Source organism: Protopterus annectens, chromosome 3.part0 (assembly GCF_019279795.1).
Source record: "Protopterus annectens isolate FY-2018-M chromosome 3.part0, PAN1.0, whole genome shotgun sequence".
Taxonomy (NCBI): domain Eukaryota; kingdom Metazoa; phylum Chordata; order Ceratodontiformes; family Protopteridae; genus Protopterus; species Protopterus annectens.
The window spans coordinates 1,626,481,080-1,626,497,594 of NC_056731.1; the positions used below are offsets into that span (position 1 = coordinate 1,626,481,080).

The following is a 16,515-nucleotide window of genomic DNA, read 5'->3' on the forward strand; positions in this document are numbered from 1 at the left end:
TCTTCTATATTCCACACTTTACAAAAACATACATGTGTAAAACTTTCTTGTACAAGGAAGAATTTTGAAAAAAGAATTTCCATGTAATAAATCTTAGAAAATAGACTAACAAATACCTCAACTAATTATGTGCACTATTAAATAGTATAATATAATATGCATATATGTGTCTATGCTTATATATGCACATGTACATGCTTTATTTAAATGCATGTATATATACACAAAAACAACATACTAGTATAAAATTATTATAGATATAAATATATATGTGTATAAACATATAAAAATATACATATGTATAAAAATACATATATAATAAAATATATAACAAATTTTGTACACAAAAACTTCAGTTAACATGGTCTGACTCTCCTATTTTTTAACATGGGTTTTAAAGGAACCCTATCATTTAGCCCAGGGGCAAAGTGTGCCCTGGTTTTTATAATCCATTGGGCTTCCACAGATTCTGTTAAATTATCCCCCCCCCCAGGCACTAGGTTGTAATATTTGTAGAACAGAAATTTGTTATATATTTTATTATATATATATGTATTTTTATACATATGTATATTTTTATATGTTTATACACATATATATTTATATCTATAATAATTTTTATACTAGTATGTTGTTTTTGTGTATATATACATGCATTTAAATAAAGCATGTACATGTGCATATATAAGCATAGACACATATATGCATATTATATTATACTATTTAATAGTGCACATAATTAGTTGAGGTATTTGTTAGTCTATTTTCTAAGATTTATTACATGGAAATTCTTTTTTCAAAATTCTTCCTTATACAAGAAATAATTTTACACATGTATGTTTTTGTAAAGTGTTGATTATAGAAGAATTTTATTTTTGCATATTAGAATATTGTTATTTTATTCTTTATATTAAGATAAATTTTAATTTATATTTTCAAATGTATTTAGATGTAATAGTTTTATTCTGAAACATAGTAACTTTGAATATATTTTATAGATGTTTTCTTATATATGTCTATATGAAGTGGTGTTTGTCTCTTTAAAAAGTTAATGCTTTGATTGATTTTCATGAGCAATTCAAGTATATAATGATGGTATCTCAGAATGAAAATATATTGGTTTGAAAAAGCATCTCATGCGAAAGCGCTAACCGTCTGTCTGTGGATCCAATAAAATAGATTTCTAATATTACTTGGAGCCTCTAGCATTTTTGTCTTTGGACTGCATAGTCGTTTTTATTCTTGGACTGCAAAGTCGTTTTTTCAACTTGCTTTTGGTCTGAACAGACTGGGACTATATATACTTTTGGACATTTGTTCGTATAACAAACAAGGTAATTTGGAGCGAACACCAGCAGTTGTTTTTTATTTATCTATTTTATTCTTTTAACAGTGGTCATGCAGACTCTGCACAAAAGGAACCCTATCCAGGGCTGAGCCAAAGAAGAGAACACTGAAGCAGCAACAACCACTCTGCTACTCATGTGCTACTACAGTAAAAGCTGTTTGCTGGCAAACATGTGCTAAACTATCGAGTATAGAAAACATGGGACAAGTTCTGGCCAGCCCATACACCCTAACACCAAGTATGCACATAAGCTTAGAATCAATCTGGATTGTTTTATAAAACACTTAATTTGGAATTAAACAGACATCATCTTAACAAGCTCATCTTACCCTACAAATACTGCAGGTATAGATTAGGGCTGCTTTTGCTGCAGTCTTCTGGTCATGCCCTTGTTTTTTCTTTTGTTCCGCCTGCTTCTTGGCAGCTTTCTGTTTAGACTGAATTTTCTGTTGTCCACGAGCCATAGCTAAAAATAAAAACCAGCATATTATTTTAGTATCACTACTTAACCTACGTATCACTGCTGGCATCATTTGGTCTGTAACTGCTGCTCAACACATATGCCAAAATATTTGCAATGTGCATGTTACTCAGTTTTCTTTTTAATCTTTTTACTATATGTCCAAGTCTACGAGACCATCATTACAAGGTCACAACGAAGTCTAGATCAAAATCCCTATTTCATGCATAGTTCTAACTACGGCAACCACAACAATAAGCTACATAAAAGAACTTCCAGTTTCCAGGACAGTAGTGACAAGTACTTCACACAGTTAGAAACGAGACTGCAGTTCCCACTATAGGAACTAACAAAAGCAACCACATTGTGCACAAACTTCACTAACTTGCCTATTCTAACATCCCACAGACTGCCCCATCTAAATTTTACAGCAAGTTAAAGTTATACATCAATGACACATCACAGTACAAAGCAAAGGACACAGGTTTAACTCGCCTGAAGCCACAGCATAAAATCCCAGGATTACAGTTGTGGAAGTAAATTTACTATAGCAGTAGACATCTGAATGACCACTACTGCAGCAGTCTTAGCTTTATGGGCTATATGTTATACAACAGCCAGCTAGCTTCCAAAGCTTCAAAGCACCTTCCACAAACCTAAATAGAGCAGAACTAACTAAAGTCAGGCTAGGGCTTCAGCGCTTTTCAAGCCATCAGAGGAAGAGACTGCAGCGGCTAAAGCCCTGAAAGAATTCTGGGGATTGGGGGGGGGGGGTCATTAAGAGAAAAGTAGGGAGCAGCTACTACAGCAGTGCTATTTTAAACACCCACTGCAGTGGTAAGTTACTACACAACTGTACTATATCATATGGATAACTGCTGCAGTAGCTATGGTTAGATTACCCTAGATTAGATAGACTGGCAGGGGGAAGAATAGCAGTGCAGAAGCCTCTAAAAAATGGTCCTATCAAAGCTTGTCCTACAACTAGAATCTAATTTGGGCACACTTTTACAAAGCATTAAAGATGACAAATATGCTGCCTGAAGAATACTTCTAGAATATGACTCTTTCCAAAAGCACACATGTTAAGCCAAGGCCCTAGAAGAATAAGCCTTCACCCTGCCAGGACAACCCATGATGGGGGGGGGGGGGTAACAAAAGCTAACAGCACAAGATAACCAGTTGGAAACAGTTTTGACAAAAGTTGTCCTTTTTTTAAATCAACCGAGAGTTAGTAAAGGATTTTGATCTGTCAAAATGCCACCAGAGTAGTCTGTAGGCATCTAAGATATGGAGTATCGCCCTAATTTTCAGGTTCTAGGAAGACCCGGAGATGGAAATCTTGGCTCAAAACGGATACCACTTCAGGCATGAAAGAATTTGTTCTTAAGAAAACCATATCTTTGTGTTAAATGAGATAAGGTTGACCCACCCAGAGAGCTTGCAACTCAGGTAGTGTTACTAACTGCTCTGATCTCTGCAAGAAGACTGTTTTCCATGTTAGGAACTTCCAGTCAACCTGATGAGCGGTTTCAAATGGGGCAAGAGTTAGTGTTTCCAGCACAAAATTAAGAAAATTAATATTAAGGAGCCGCAGGTTTTCAGAGGCTTCATATGCAACACCTAAAAAATAATATTTTTTTTCTGCAATGAAAGTCTTTCAGGCCTTCTTACACAGCCCTGGAACAGAGATTAACCAAATGATTGTTGTGAGCAGTGGCAAAAAGAGGTTTCCCCCCATATCTACATTAAATTCCTAGAAGGCTGGATACAATATCCATTTGTGAGGGTCTGCTCTGGTCCTTCTCAGCTCATCTGCCACAATTTTGCTCCGATAGTATGCAAGATGCCTTTAGAGAGATTCTGCTGAAAAGCTTTATCCCAGGCTACCACAGAGTCTGCACAGAGACTAAGGCCTCCCCCCCCCCCCACCAACACTTGTTTATACATCATCATTTACCTGCAAAGTCCCAGGGATCACAGATGCTTGACATTTTATAAATGCTCTCAACTCAGTTTACTTTTTGGTCTTTTCTGTTCCAAATTCTCAGACAGTGCACCCCAAACAAAGTCTGAGAAGTCTGTGGTTACAGACCGTGCCACAGCCAACAGAATGGAAGACCTGGATTTTGAGATATTTGGTGGCACCACTAAAATCACCCTTTTCAACCCACCCTCCAAAACTGAAATGTGAAGGAATGTCGATGTTGGGATTGCACATATTTCATGTACCACTGGATCCTTTTCACTTGGAGCCTTGAAAGAGGCATCATGAAAATTAGATTCCTTGAGACCCAGAATGTTAGAGGTATTCCCTTTGTGAGACAGTAGTCCAAAGGAAAAACTCAGAAAAGATCCGGATGCAGATCTACTTTTTTCCTGTGGGAACACACTCTGAAATGAAATGCCCAGAAACACCACAGAAAACAGACGTGGGAAGACAACAGACAAAACAAACCTCATCTGTGTAGGAGAGCCCATACCCAGATGAAAGATTCCTGAATCTGAATAAGACTGCAAAATAAGAAATATGAACAGCTTGTGGTCTGCAAAGGATCAACCAAAAGGCAATGAAGGCAAATAATGGGATCCAGACAGAGGAAGCCTTACGCATCTGAAACCTAGCTATATAGGAATTTAACAGATTTGGGATGCACAAGATATTCCCATTTTGGAGTTTAAGGGTTGATAAATTGTGCCCAAGGCACATTTTTTCACTTCACTATGAGAGGGAGATTCAGAAAGGAAAAGATTCAGAACTGGTTTCCAATAATCTTTTGCTGGCATCAGAAACAGTCTTGCAAATAGTTAGCCTTAAACTTTCCATTTTTGAGGGGGGGCCCAACTTTCTTTCTGGAAGCTCCTTGGCATTACCCCCGCCCCAACGTTTACTTACCAATAGCTTGCTGGATCTGTTTATTTTGCTTTTCAATGAAGGTTGTAGAGGGAACATTAAACCACTTGATAAACATGAAGACCTGAAAAAAAAAAAAATCAGAGATCTCCTGAATCAGCTAACTCCTCTCACACTTCAAGGACCTCTGTAGGAAGTGGTTAAAATCATTTAGTCTTCATCAAAGGGAGAATTTAACGTTTCATTGTTTACATCACCTGGGACACAGAGAATGAAACCAAGCAAACCTCCTCATAACATCGTGGTATTCACTTGAGACACAGAAGCCGATTTCTCCTCCAACATCCTGGGTCCATGGTGGTTGTACAGATACACAGTGCGAGCGAGCTCAAGAAAATATGAGCAGTTTGAAAAAAAAAAAAAACAGTTTTGGTGAACACAGTCACCCTTCTGCGGCTGAAGCACTTTAGCAGCCTGCTGTGGTGGCAAAAAGCTATTTAGTAATTTTGTTCTTTATTGTGACTGAGGGCGGCCACGGTGGTGCAGTGGTTAGCGTTGTCACCTCACAGCAAGAGGTTCTCCGGTTCGATCCTCGGCTGGGGTGCCTTCTGTGCGGAGTCTGCATGTCCTCCCTGTGGTCACGCAGGTTTCCTCCGGGTATTCCGGTTTCCTCCCACACACCAAAGACATGCTGTAGGTGGATTGGACACACTAAATTGGCCCTAGGTGTGAGTGTGTGCGCCTTCTGTGGAATATTGGGTGCCGGGCTGGCAACTCGACAGCCTAAAACTCTTGTCAGTCATGAGCGGACAGGTGATCCACTGTGGCGACCCTTAACTGGGAAAAGCCGAAAGGTTCTTGTGACTGAAATAACAACGAAGCAGTTGATTGTTGCCAAAAAAGGATGCCAGATTCCTGGAAAAGCCTGGCAGTAACTGACAGTAAAACAGGTAAATGGTAAAATAGTCAAAACAACAAACTAAATAATTGACAATAATAAAATACAACTTAAGAATTTATTAGAACTCTAGCACCTTGGCACCACAATGTCTTCAATGAAGTAAAAAACTCCTACACAACTGAACGCCACAATCAGGTACTTAATTATATTCATTAAACAATTAATTAGCTCATATTAAAAGCCTTCCAGTTACAATCTAAATTAATGCCAACAGGGGCAAATGTACCATGCATACGGATAAAAATAGCCTCTTTATACAGAAGCTAGCTTCTTTAGTTCCATAAAAACATACTCTACATTTTCTAAAACTGTACCCTGCAAGCCCTCTGGGCAACCATTGCGACATTGCAAAAAATGTTTTGTAAGAGGGCTTTCAAGTTTACCATTTTGTCTCTCTCTAACATGTTCTTGTAAATCGCAACTTGAAAGCCCTCTTCTCCCCAATATAAAACATAACACACGAACATTTTAAAGCATTCACAGAAACATTTTAAAAAGTATACACTATGCATTCTGTATCAACAAAATTTACCAAGCAGATTAAAATTATGTCCATTAAATTTTGTCAAAAGTATTAAAACTTTTTGTACACTTAAGAGGTCATAGGTAGTAAAGTACAGTTTTGTACCTACCATAAATGTAGATGTCCGAACTGGATAGCATCTGCAGTCATAACAAGTGGGTTGTCCTGTCGTCAGGCAGCCCTTCAGTCGGCCGGATTCCAAAGTCCGGGTCCGGCTTCGGCTGATGTCGCACTCCACCCGACGTCATCTCTGTTGGTCTTCGGGTATAAAGGCATCAGCTGACGCCATTTTCCTCAGTGTTTCTTGCCCCAGATGCCAGTAGCCCTCTTGCAGGCTAAAATTTGGATAGATGCCAATGTTTCCAAATAGATAGAGGTAAACACAACAATAAGCATGTATGTACATATATACAAACAAATACACCATAAAAGACTCCCCCCCAACAGCTAGCTATTAGAAGGGTAAACACCCTAGGAGTACCACAGAGGGAAGGAGGGAGGTAATCCTGACTGCAGATGCTATCCAGTTCGGACATCTACATTTATGGTAGGTACAAAACTGTACTATGTCCTTCATGGATGCATCTGCAGTCATAACAAGTGGGTAGAATACCATAGCCAACTAGGGAGGAGGATAAAAGTAGATTATGGTGTGTTTAGGATCCCTTGCAGTACAGCAGTGGCAAACCCTGCTCGGGATCTGGAATATAGAGGCAAATTATAATGCTTGGCAAATGTATGCACGGAGGTCCAAGTAGCCGCCTCAATAATGTCTTTGGTTGCCACTCCTCGTAAGAAGGCTGTGGTAGTGGCTGTTGCCCTTGTAGAATGAGGTCTTATGTTCTGTGGAATTGGTTTTCCATGGAAGGAGTAACAGAATCGTATGCAATTTCCTATCCATTTGGAGATTGTCTGTTTGGAAATAGCTTTTCCTTCCCTTCCTGTTGCATAGGCTACAAAAAGTTGGTCAGTCTTTCTGCTATTTTTGTTCTGTCCAAGTAGTAGCGTAGCTGTCTATGTACATCCAAGGTATGCAGTATTCTTTCCCTCTGTTTTGTGGGTTGGGAAAGAAGGTAGGTAGGTGGATTGCCTGGTTTAAAGACACTCTGGATACCACCTTGGGCATAAATGTAGGATTAGTCCTCATGGACACTCTATCTTGGTGGAAGATTAGGAAGGGTTGCACTGCCATTAAGGCCTGTAGTTCTGAAACCCTCCTTGCTGAAGTAATTGCCAGTAGGAAAGCAGTTTTCCATGACAGGTGTTGTAGGTCTGCTGTTGCTGCTGGTTCAAAGGGTGATAGTGTCAACTTTTCTAGCACAAAGTTTAAATCCCAAGCTGGTAATGGTGGTTTCCTTGGAGGTTTTACATTCTTGATTCCTCTGAGGAACTGCCTGAGCAAAGGGTGCGAAAAACAGGTGGATCAAAGCTGTATTCTGCTGAAATAGCTGATGCATGTATCTTGATGGAGGAGTAGGACAGGCCTGAATGAAGAAGCTCGCCAGATACTCCAGAATGTTAGGCATATCTATGTTTGACACATCTTTTCCTCTTTCCGTACTCCAGATGACAAACCTTTTCCATTTTCCAGCATAGTTCCTTCTTGTTGAAGGTCTGCGTGCTTCAAGAATAATGTCTTTAACTCTTTGGGAAAGTTCTGGATTAGCTGCTGTTATGTGATGTTCCATGCAGTCAGTTGCAAGGTTTTTAGGTTTGGATGTATGATGCTGTAGTTGTTCTGCGTTAACATCAAAGGCATCAGGGAATTGTCCACATATTGTTCGAGACATGCTCCTCAGTAGTGGGTACCAGTGTTGTCTTGGCCAGTTTGGAGCTATCAGGATTATCCTTGGGCTTTCTTCCTTGATTTTCAGTAGTACCTTGTGTATCAAAGGAAGAGGTGGGAATGCATATGCTGTTAGGCCTTTCCAGTTGAAGGAGAGCGAATCCACTTTCCATGCTAATGGGTGGAATGTCCTTGTGCAGAATTTTTTGAGCTGGTGATTGAGAGGTGATGCGAATAGGTCTATCTGTGGCATTCCCATTTCTTTGAGATGGTCTTGAAGATGTCCGAGTGAAGCTTCCATTCGTGGGCATCCGAAGTGGTTCTGCTTAATATGTCTGCTAGAGTATTGTCTTTCCCTGGTACAAATATTGCCTGTAACTGGATGTTGTAGCTGAGTGCCAGGGTCCACAGCTACAAGGTCATTCTGCATAGGGGGTATGAATAAGTGCCTCCCTGTTTGTTGATGTACCACATGACTGTGGTGTTGTCTGTCCTTATCATCAACTGGCCCTCTGAGAAATGGTTTGAACTTTTGGATTGCCAATTTCACTGCCAGCATTTCTTTTAGGTTGATGTGCAGTTGAAGTTGATCCTGTGTCCACAATCCTTGCACGCATTTGTCCAGCATGTGGGCCCCCCATCCTAGGTCTGAAGCGTCTGTTGTGATGGTCTGGCTTGCTTGACATCTGCGAAAGGGTAGGCCTGGGTTTGACTGGCATGCCTGAGCCCACCATAGGAACTCCTGTTTTAAGCATGGAATTAGTGGGATTTCTGTTTCTAGACTGTGTCTGTGTTGGGACCATAAATTCTTTAGGTACCACTGTAGTTTTCTCATATGTAGTCTGGCAAATGGAACCAAGATTACGCATGATGCCATGAAGCCCAAGGCCTGCAGTACTTTTCTTGCTGTTAACTTGTTCAGTTTTGTTAGTGCCAAGAAGTAAAGAGGAAGTTCTATTTGTTTTTCTGTAGTCAGGAATGCCATTTGTTTTACTGTGTCCAATTCAGCCCAACAATGTCCTTGTTTGGGATGGTATCAGCCTTGACTTTTGTAAATTGACTGTGTATCCCAGTGCTTGTAGCAAGTAAATGACCCTTTGTAAATCTGTTGTCAGCTTGCTTTTGTTGTCCCCTTGTAGCAGGCAGTCGTCCAGGTATGGGTAAATTTGAATTCCCTGAAGTCTGCAATGGGCGATTACTGATGCCAGGCATTTTGTGAATACTCTGGGCGCAGTAGATAAGCCAAAGGGCAATGCTGAGAATTGATAGTGCTCTGATCCTGCAAGAAATCTGAGGTATCTTCTGCAGATTGGTCGAATGGGGACGTGCAGGTATGCCTCCTTGAGATCTAGAGTTACCAGCCAAGACTCCTTGCCCAGCATGGGAAGAAGTTGCTGTAGGGTCAGCATTTTGAATTTTGGGACAATGATGTATGTATTTAAGGTGGACAGGTCGAGAATTGGTCTCCAACTTTTTCCTTTCTTGGAACTAGGAATAGTCTGGAATAGAACCCTTTCCTTGCTCTGCTGTTGGCACTCTTTCCACAGCTCTCATGTTTGCTAACTCCATTATCTGGCGTAGAGCCTCTGTTTTTTGATTTGGAGGTAGATTTGGCATTCCTCTTGACTGGTAAAGTGTGGAAGTGAAACCGGTAACCTTGATCTATGGTTTGTAAAATCCACTTGTCTTTTGTTATGTAGTGCCAGTTCTTTGAAAATAAGGTTAACTTTCCGCCTAGAGGAGCTGCTATTTGTTCCCTGGTAGGCGGATTTAGGGTTAAGTCACTGTGGTTGTGCTGATGTAGTGGCAGTGGCTGTGTCTGTGCCTCTGTTACCTTGCCACTGTCTTCCTCTGTAGGCACCTCCTCTGGATTGGTTTCTGCCTCTGGAACGTCTATTCCTGCCCCTTTGAAATTTTGTGGAGTCAGGAAAGGACCAATTTTGGCAGGCCAGTTCCTGCTAAACCTTGGGGGTTGAACCTGCAAGAAATCTTTAACAGTTTGAACAGATTTTGCCTTTTCTTCCATTTTCTTCATAACCTGCTGGGCAGGTGTACCAAACAAACTTGTCTTGTCCATAGGAGCATCTAGCAACTTAGCTTTAACATGATCCGGTAAAGCTCGTTCCTTTAGCCATGCATGCCTTCTTATCACTGTGCCTGTCATGGCTGATCTAAATGAAGCCTCCAGTGCATCATAGCCACATTTTAAGGAATGGTTGCTAACCTGTTGTATGTTATTTACCATCTCTAATACATATTTCTTATCAAGAGATTCATCAGTGGTTAGTTTTTTAGTTAACTGATCAAGCATAAACTCTTGGTATTGTATCATGTGAAACTGACAGTTTAAAGCTCTAGCTGAGAGAGTAGCTGAAGTGTAGACCTTTTTACCCCATCTGTCTAATGACCTTGCTTCCCTTTCAGAAGGAATAGGGTTTTTAGCTATGGTCGCGGCTACTGCCTTGGGACCCTGGGATATAGTTTCTGGGTCTGCAAGTGGAGCCTTGTAAAGGTGGTGATGAGTATCTGGCACCCTGTAAAATCTGTCTGGTTTGGCAGGGGCTGGGGGTAAAGAATCTGGAGCGGAGCAAACATCATTGAAAGCATCATCCACCACAGAGAGAACAGGAGGTATAGCTAAGGGCCTGTGCTGTGGGAGGTGCAGAAAGGTCCTAAGTCTTTTTCTGGAGTCTGAAAAATCCTGTTGCTGCCATTGGAACTGTTCTCGCATGGCATGCAAGGTTTCCCCAAAGGAGAATTCTTCTGGTGGGAAGCAGCTGGAATGGATTCTTCAGCATCAGAATCTTCAAAATTGGAGAAGGGAGCCTCTGGCTGGTCAGTTATGTCTGATTCATCAGCAGAATCATCAGAGGACACTGGCTGGGGCTCTGCCCTAGGTCTCTTCTCTGGGGCTGAGAGGCCCTGTCTGGGTGAGATTGAGATCCTCTAATTAAAGAAATTAAATCTTCTGCCAAAGTAAGCATTTGAGAACTAGAAGAGGGCCTGGATGCGGGGGGTTTAACAGGCACTGTTTTAGTAGTCTTGGCTGCTTTAGCCCTGGCGAAGGCCTTAATGGACATGGCTGCTGGAGGCCTAGCAGCACCACGTGCTGGGGTAGAGACATCCAAGGGGATGGTGTCTGATAAGTCAACCACCGTAGTGGGTAAAATTTCTGAGGTCGATTCAAGAGTTGTAGCAGGGGCCTCAGTTGTAGGAATAGGTTCAGCTGTACTTTGTTCAGTTTTCTCGGTTTCGGCCGAAACCGAGACACTCGCGGTTTGCTTGACCATGGTTTCGCCCGAAACCGCGGACCGCGAGTGTCGGTCTTTATCTTTGCGTTTTTTGGTAGATTGGGTAGTCGGAGGATCCGACTGCATAATGTACGCAAAATCAGAACCGAAAAACTGTTCTGCAAACTCCGACCGACGCCTAAGCGTTCGTCGGTTGAAAGAAGCACAGGCGAACAGGCTGCTACGTCGTGGGCTGGGCCTAAACAAGGCAGACAGTAAGAGTGGAAATCTTTATGAGGTATTTGTTTCCCACAGTTTAAACAATTGTTAACTTTTTCTGACATCGGCTGAGGCAAGAAAGAGTCCCCAACGGGTACTTAGCTTTAGAAGTCTTGAGTAGTATTCGGTAGAAGTAATCTCTGGATCCGACCGACCGGCACTTGCGAACAGCTTCTGCTTCGGGCGCCACGCGGCAAGAAAGACTGAGGAAAATGGCGTCGGCTGATGCCTTTATACCCGAAGACCAACAGAGATGACGTCGGGTGGAGTGCGACATCAGCCGAAGCCGGACCCGGACTTTGGAATCCGGCCGACTGAAGGGCTGCCTGACGACAGGACAACCCACTTGTTATGACTGCAGATGCATCCATGAAGGACATCCACATAGATGTTTTGTTTCTGCTTATTTTTTTAATATATTCCTTCCATGGTCATTAAATACCATGTTGGCATCACCTTTTACTACCTTCTGTAAAGAATCTCTCACTATTCCTTCATTATATATCCCCTCTCAGTGCTCATAACCATTTTCTTTCGTTCTTTTTCCAATTCAGCCTTATTACACAATCTTTTGACCCTCATTAATTCACCACATTTATTGCATTTGTTAACCGGGAAAGTCCACTGGGCCTAAAATGAGCCCATTTTCAGTGGAGGCCCGGGGAGAAAATATCCATAAGGTTACATAGACATATACACAAAATTTACATCAGTATTTAGCAATGACATAATTAAGTAGAACAATGAATGTTGATATTTGTACATTTTGACAGGTAAAAAGTAATACAACAAGGCATCAGGTTTACATTCAGGATTAGTAAAGTGGTAGTCATAGTAGTACATCATGGCGTCAAGATTACATTCACACATCATTCATGAATCTATTTAGTACATGCTTATTCAGATTACAGGAGAGAGGGAGATAAAGTTACTGATCCAGAGATGGAATAAGTTGTTCTGGTAGGTGGGGTGCAGGAGCATAGCCAGTCAGAAATGAGGTGTATTTTGAGTGACATTTTGAAAGCTGCAGGAGTGCTGATAGTTCCGATACTGGTGGGAAGATTATTCTATAGCTTGGATGCAGTACGGGAGTACAGCATCTTGCCAGCTGATAGTCTGGGTTTGGTAACAGATAGTAACATTTTGCTTTCAGCTTTCAGACCCGAGTTGGCGTTTAGGATGGTACAGGTTAATTATGGAGGATAAGGAAGGGCAGGTATCTGGTTGGTAGACTATTTTGTGAATGGTCATTAGTTGTATATAGTTAAGATGATGAGGTGAATTCTAGCCAGTTGAGCTGGTGCAAAGAGGAACAGTGGTGTGTGGCTTTTTGCGTTAGTGGCAAATTTAGCAACTTTGCTATAGCAGGAGTCAAGTTGTGTTTTTAAGTGCGACTGTAAGTTTGTAAGGAAAGGGGCACCATAGAGTTGGGAGCAAAAAGGATGAAGCAAGGGCTATCCTAGCAGAGTTGAGAAAGCAGTTGTCTATACAGGGCACCGAGCTTTTGGTGTTTTTTTTTTTAATATTACTGTAGATGTGAAAGTCAAATGTTAAATTTATCGTCTAGAGGATACCCAACAGTTTGGTGCTTGGGACAGCATCTATGGTAGCATTGTTTTGGGAGTGGATGGAGAGATGGTGTTGGCCAATATGGCTGGATTTAGAGGGGGAGAATACTAAGAATTTGGTTTTATTGGGGTTAAGGGCTAGGTGGTTTTGGGACATCCATGTTTCAGTAGAAGTAAAGGCTTCTTGGGTAAGATGCTGCAGAACAGATGGAGACTTGGAAGAGCAGAGGACGGTGAAATCATCAGCATATTGGATGACAGTACTGTTGGGTAAGGAATTGTGAAAGTCATTAATGAATATGCTGAGCAGCAGGGGTCTGAGAATAGAACCTTGAGGGACACCTGTGTTAGTGCTCTTGAAAAGGAGAGGAGGAGTGCTGCCATATGGTAGCCTGGTGTCTATTGCCGAGATAGCCTGTAAACCATTTAGGGCAAGGGGGCCTAGGTTAAGGTTCTAGAGTTTAGTTAGTAGGAGCGAGTGGGAGATGGTATCAAATGCTTTAGACAAATCTAGAAAGAGAGCAAAGACTAAGAAGCCAGCATCACGGGCTCTATTTACTGTGTTTTAAGAAGGAAATTAGGGCAGTTTTGGTGCTATGCCCTGGTCTAAAGCCATGCGGAGTAGCAGAGAGAATTTGGTGGCTTATTAAAGTGGTTTATGAGCTGGGTGTGTATGCATTTCTCCAGAATTTTGGAAATTGGGGAAAGTATGGCAATAGGATGGAAGTTTGAGATAAGAGCCCCCTTTGTGGAGGGGAAGGACAAATGCTTTTTTCCAGATATATGGTACACATGATTCTTGAATAGATCTATTTAGGAGGATACTTACAGGATAAAGCTATGGAAGGGGGCAGCTAGTTGTAGGTATTCCGAAGGCAGGTTATCAGGGGAGTTAGTACAGGGTTTTAGTTTATGGAGACATTTTTTGATGGTAGATACAGGAATGGGTGATAGTGAGAAGGTAGGTAGAAGGGTGGAGCTGTTAGGTACTGAGGGTGTAGTTAGAGAGTTGGTGTTGATAGGTGGAAAGGAGGTGGTTAGTTTTGCAATAGCATCTATAAAGAAATTGTTAAGTGAGGCTATATCAGTGGGAGATTTTTCAGGGTCAGGGCAGGAGTTGTTTGTCCCTGGGTGGAGTAAGGAGTTTATAGCATGCCAGAAGGTTATAGGGTTTTGTCTGTGCCGATTTTGGATGTAGTCCTTCTTGCTTTTTATGACTAGGTGTTTGGCTCGGTTGTGAAGTTGCCTATAACGCAAGAGGTTGGATTCAGTTTTATTTTTATTCCAGGTTTGCCAGGCTTCATCTCTAGTGGCCATAATTTGTTTTGTGGACTTTACTAGCCAGGTAGCATGTTTTGTTTTAATTCTCTTAAGCCCGAGTGGGGCTAACCTGTGTAGTATTTTGAGAAATGTAGAGTTAAATAATTCTACTGCGTCTTTGAGAGGGAGAGTTTTTAATGAATTCCAGTTTGTGCTCTGAAGGGTATTGTTGAGGGTATCAGGGGAGAAGTGGGATAGGTCTCTGGTATAAAGATATTGGTGTACATGTGATATAGAAATGGGTTTGCGTATTAGCATGTCCAGAGGTCGGCTTCAGGTGCTCTCCAGTTCATCTGGTGGAATTGGGCATCCTGAGGCAATGTCACAACTGCCTCGTGTATACAGACAACCCTCTCCTCTTACCTCTAGACAAGAGACACACTAGCATCACACCACCAGTCACACATGGATCTACAAAACAAGCACTGGCAAAACATACACAAATACAAAAAACAAATTCGGAGGCACTAGGTACCAATCTGAAAAAGAAACAGGGCCCTCCAAAGCAGACAAGCAAGCAACCTGCACCTCCAAACACAAGCCAGAAAACACATAATTCACCTCAGCAGTGTGCCTCATGACAGCCCCCAAGGCAAAACACCATACCAAACACGCTAGTAATAGGAGACTATATAGTAAGGCACACAGATGTTCCACTCACCAGGCTGAACAAGGAGAAGGTTACTGTCAGCTGCCTGTTGTGCTTGGATCCGCCACATAACACAGGCACAGGTCACTCCAGAACAAGTACAAGCATGACGCTGTCATTGTACATGTTGGTGTGAATGATCTAAGACGTACCTCACTGGACTACACGAAAGGAGACACTGAGGAGCTCTCTGATCATGTATCCCAAGCTGGTATGACCCTGACCTTGAGTAGCATACTAACTTCACCTAGAATGATACCACAATACAAAGACAAAATGATCAATTTCAACAATTGGCTAAGCTTCTGGTGACATTCTAAGGGGATCCCATGTCTGTCTGCCTGGGATGACATGATAGACCAGCCTCGCTGTTTCCCAAGAGATGGTTTGCACTCGTCACCCTTAGGCTTTCGAATAATGGCCAAGGCTCTTGCCATCCCCATAGTGCCTTTTTTAGGCAAGGCTCAAAGGACAAACCAACCACCATAACCAGCACAGGTAACAAAAAACTAAGGGTAATGCTACTCAACACCAGAAGTCTCAACCTCAAAATACACGCGCTCGAGGCACTCCTCAGTATGGAGAAAATAGATGTTTGTGCAGTGACGGAAACCTGGTTCAAGTCTCCAGAGAGCACCCCAGCACTACCAGGTTACAATTCATATCATACCTTCCGGCCTCAGTTACCAGATCGCAGTACAAAGGGCGGAGGTGTACCAATATTCATCAAGGATACCAATATCTCCAGGTTAGTGGCGCAGCATGATGCCCCAGAGATCATCCATGCGCAACTATCAGCAGGCAAAACCACATTTCAAGTCGTAGCCTGTTATAGATCGCCCACCATGTCCCAAGATGCTCACACAGCATTCCTTGAGGCATTGGAAAATATAAAGGTCCCACCAAACACCATAATTTTGAGCGATTACAACTACCCTGGCATAGACTGGGCAAACTACCAAAGTTCTAACTCCTACATCCAGCGGTTCATAGAATTTAGAAATTCCAATGCCCTTGAACAACTGGCATGTTCTCGCACTAGAGGGGACAACATATTGGATTTAGTCTTATGGGCGCCCATTGTACCACACCCATTATCACTCCCTCTGGTCAGATCAGACCACAAACTGATAACCCTGGACATCCTCACCCTTCCACCTCCCAAAGTCAAAGAAACCATAGTAAAAAACCTTTCCAAAGCAAACTTCAAACTACTTGCTTCAGAAGTGGAAAGCTTCACTATTCCCTTGCAGAAGGATAATGATATCCAGGTCCTACACCAAGGCACTTTATATACATCTTCAGGATTGCATGGACCGTGCTATCCCAAATAAAACCAAGAATCTTTCCTCAAGCAAGAAGAAACCAGTCTGATGGACCCCAGCCATAAGAAAACTATACAATAAAAGGAGGAGACATACAAAAAAAGGCCAAATCTCAAGTAGAAAATCAACCCTGATCAGCATTAGTAAGAAATTGAGGGCTCTCATCAAGTCAACTAAAGCCAATTTTGAAAAGAAAGTTGCCAAGGATAACC

The 16,515-nt window shown here is 41.8% G+C and overlaps 1 protein-coding gene across 3 annotated transcripts in view; it reads right to left on the reverse strand.

Annotated features, from left to right (window-relative positions):
• ZNF706 (zinc finger protein 706) overlaps nucleotides 1–16,515 on the reverse strand; it is a 222,255-nt gene that overhangs the window by 155,751 nt on the left and 49,989 nt on the right. For all 3 annotated transcript variants that reach the window (XM_044065659.1, XM_044065657.1, XM_044065660.1), the window contains one exon: nucleotides 1,678–1,814. In XM_044065659.1, the coding sequence (XP_043921594.1) occupies nucleotides 1,678–1,812 (135 nt within the window). In that variant the 5' untranslated portion in view covers nucleotides 1,813–1,814. The remainder of the gene's footprint in view (nucleotides 1–1,677; nucleotides 1,815–16,515) is intronic.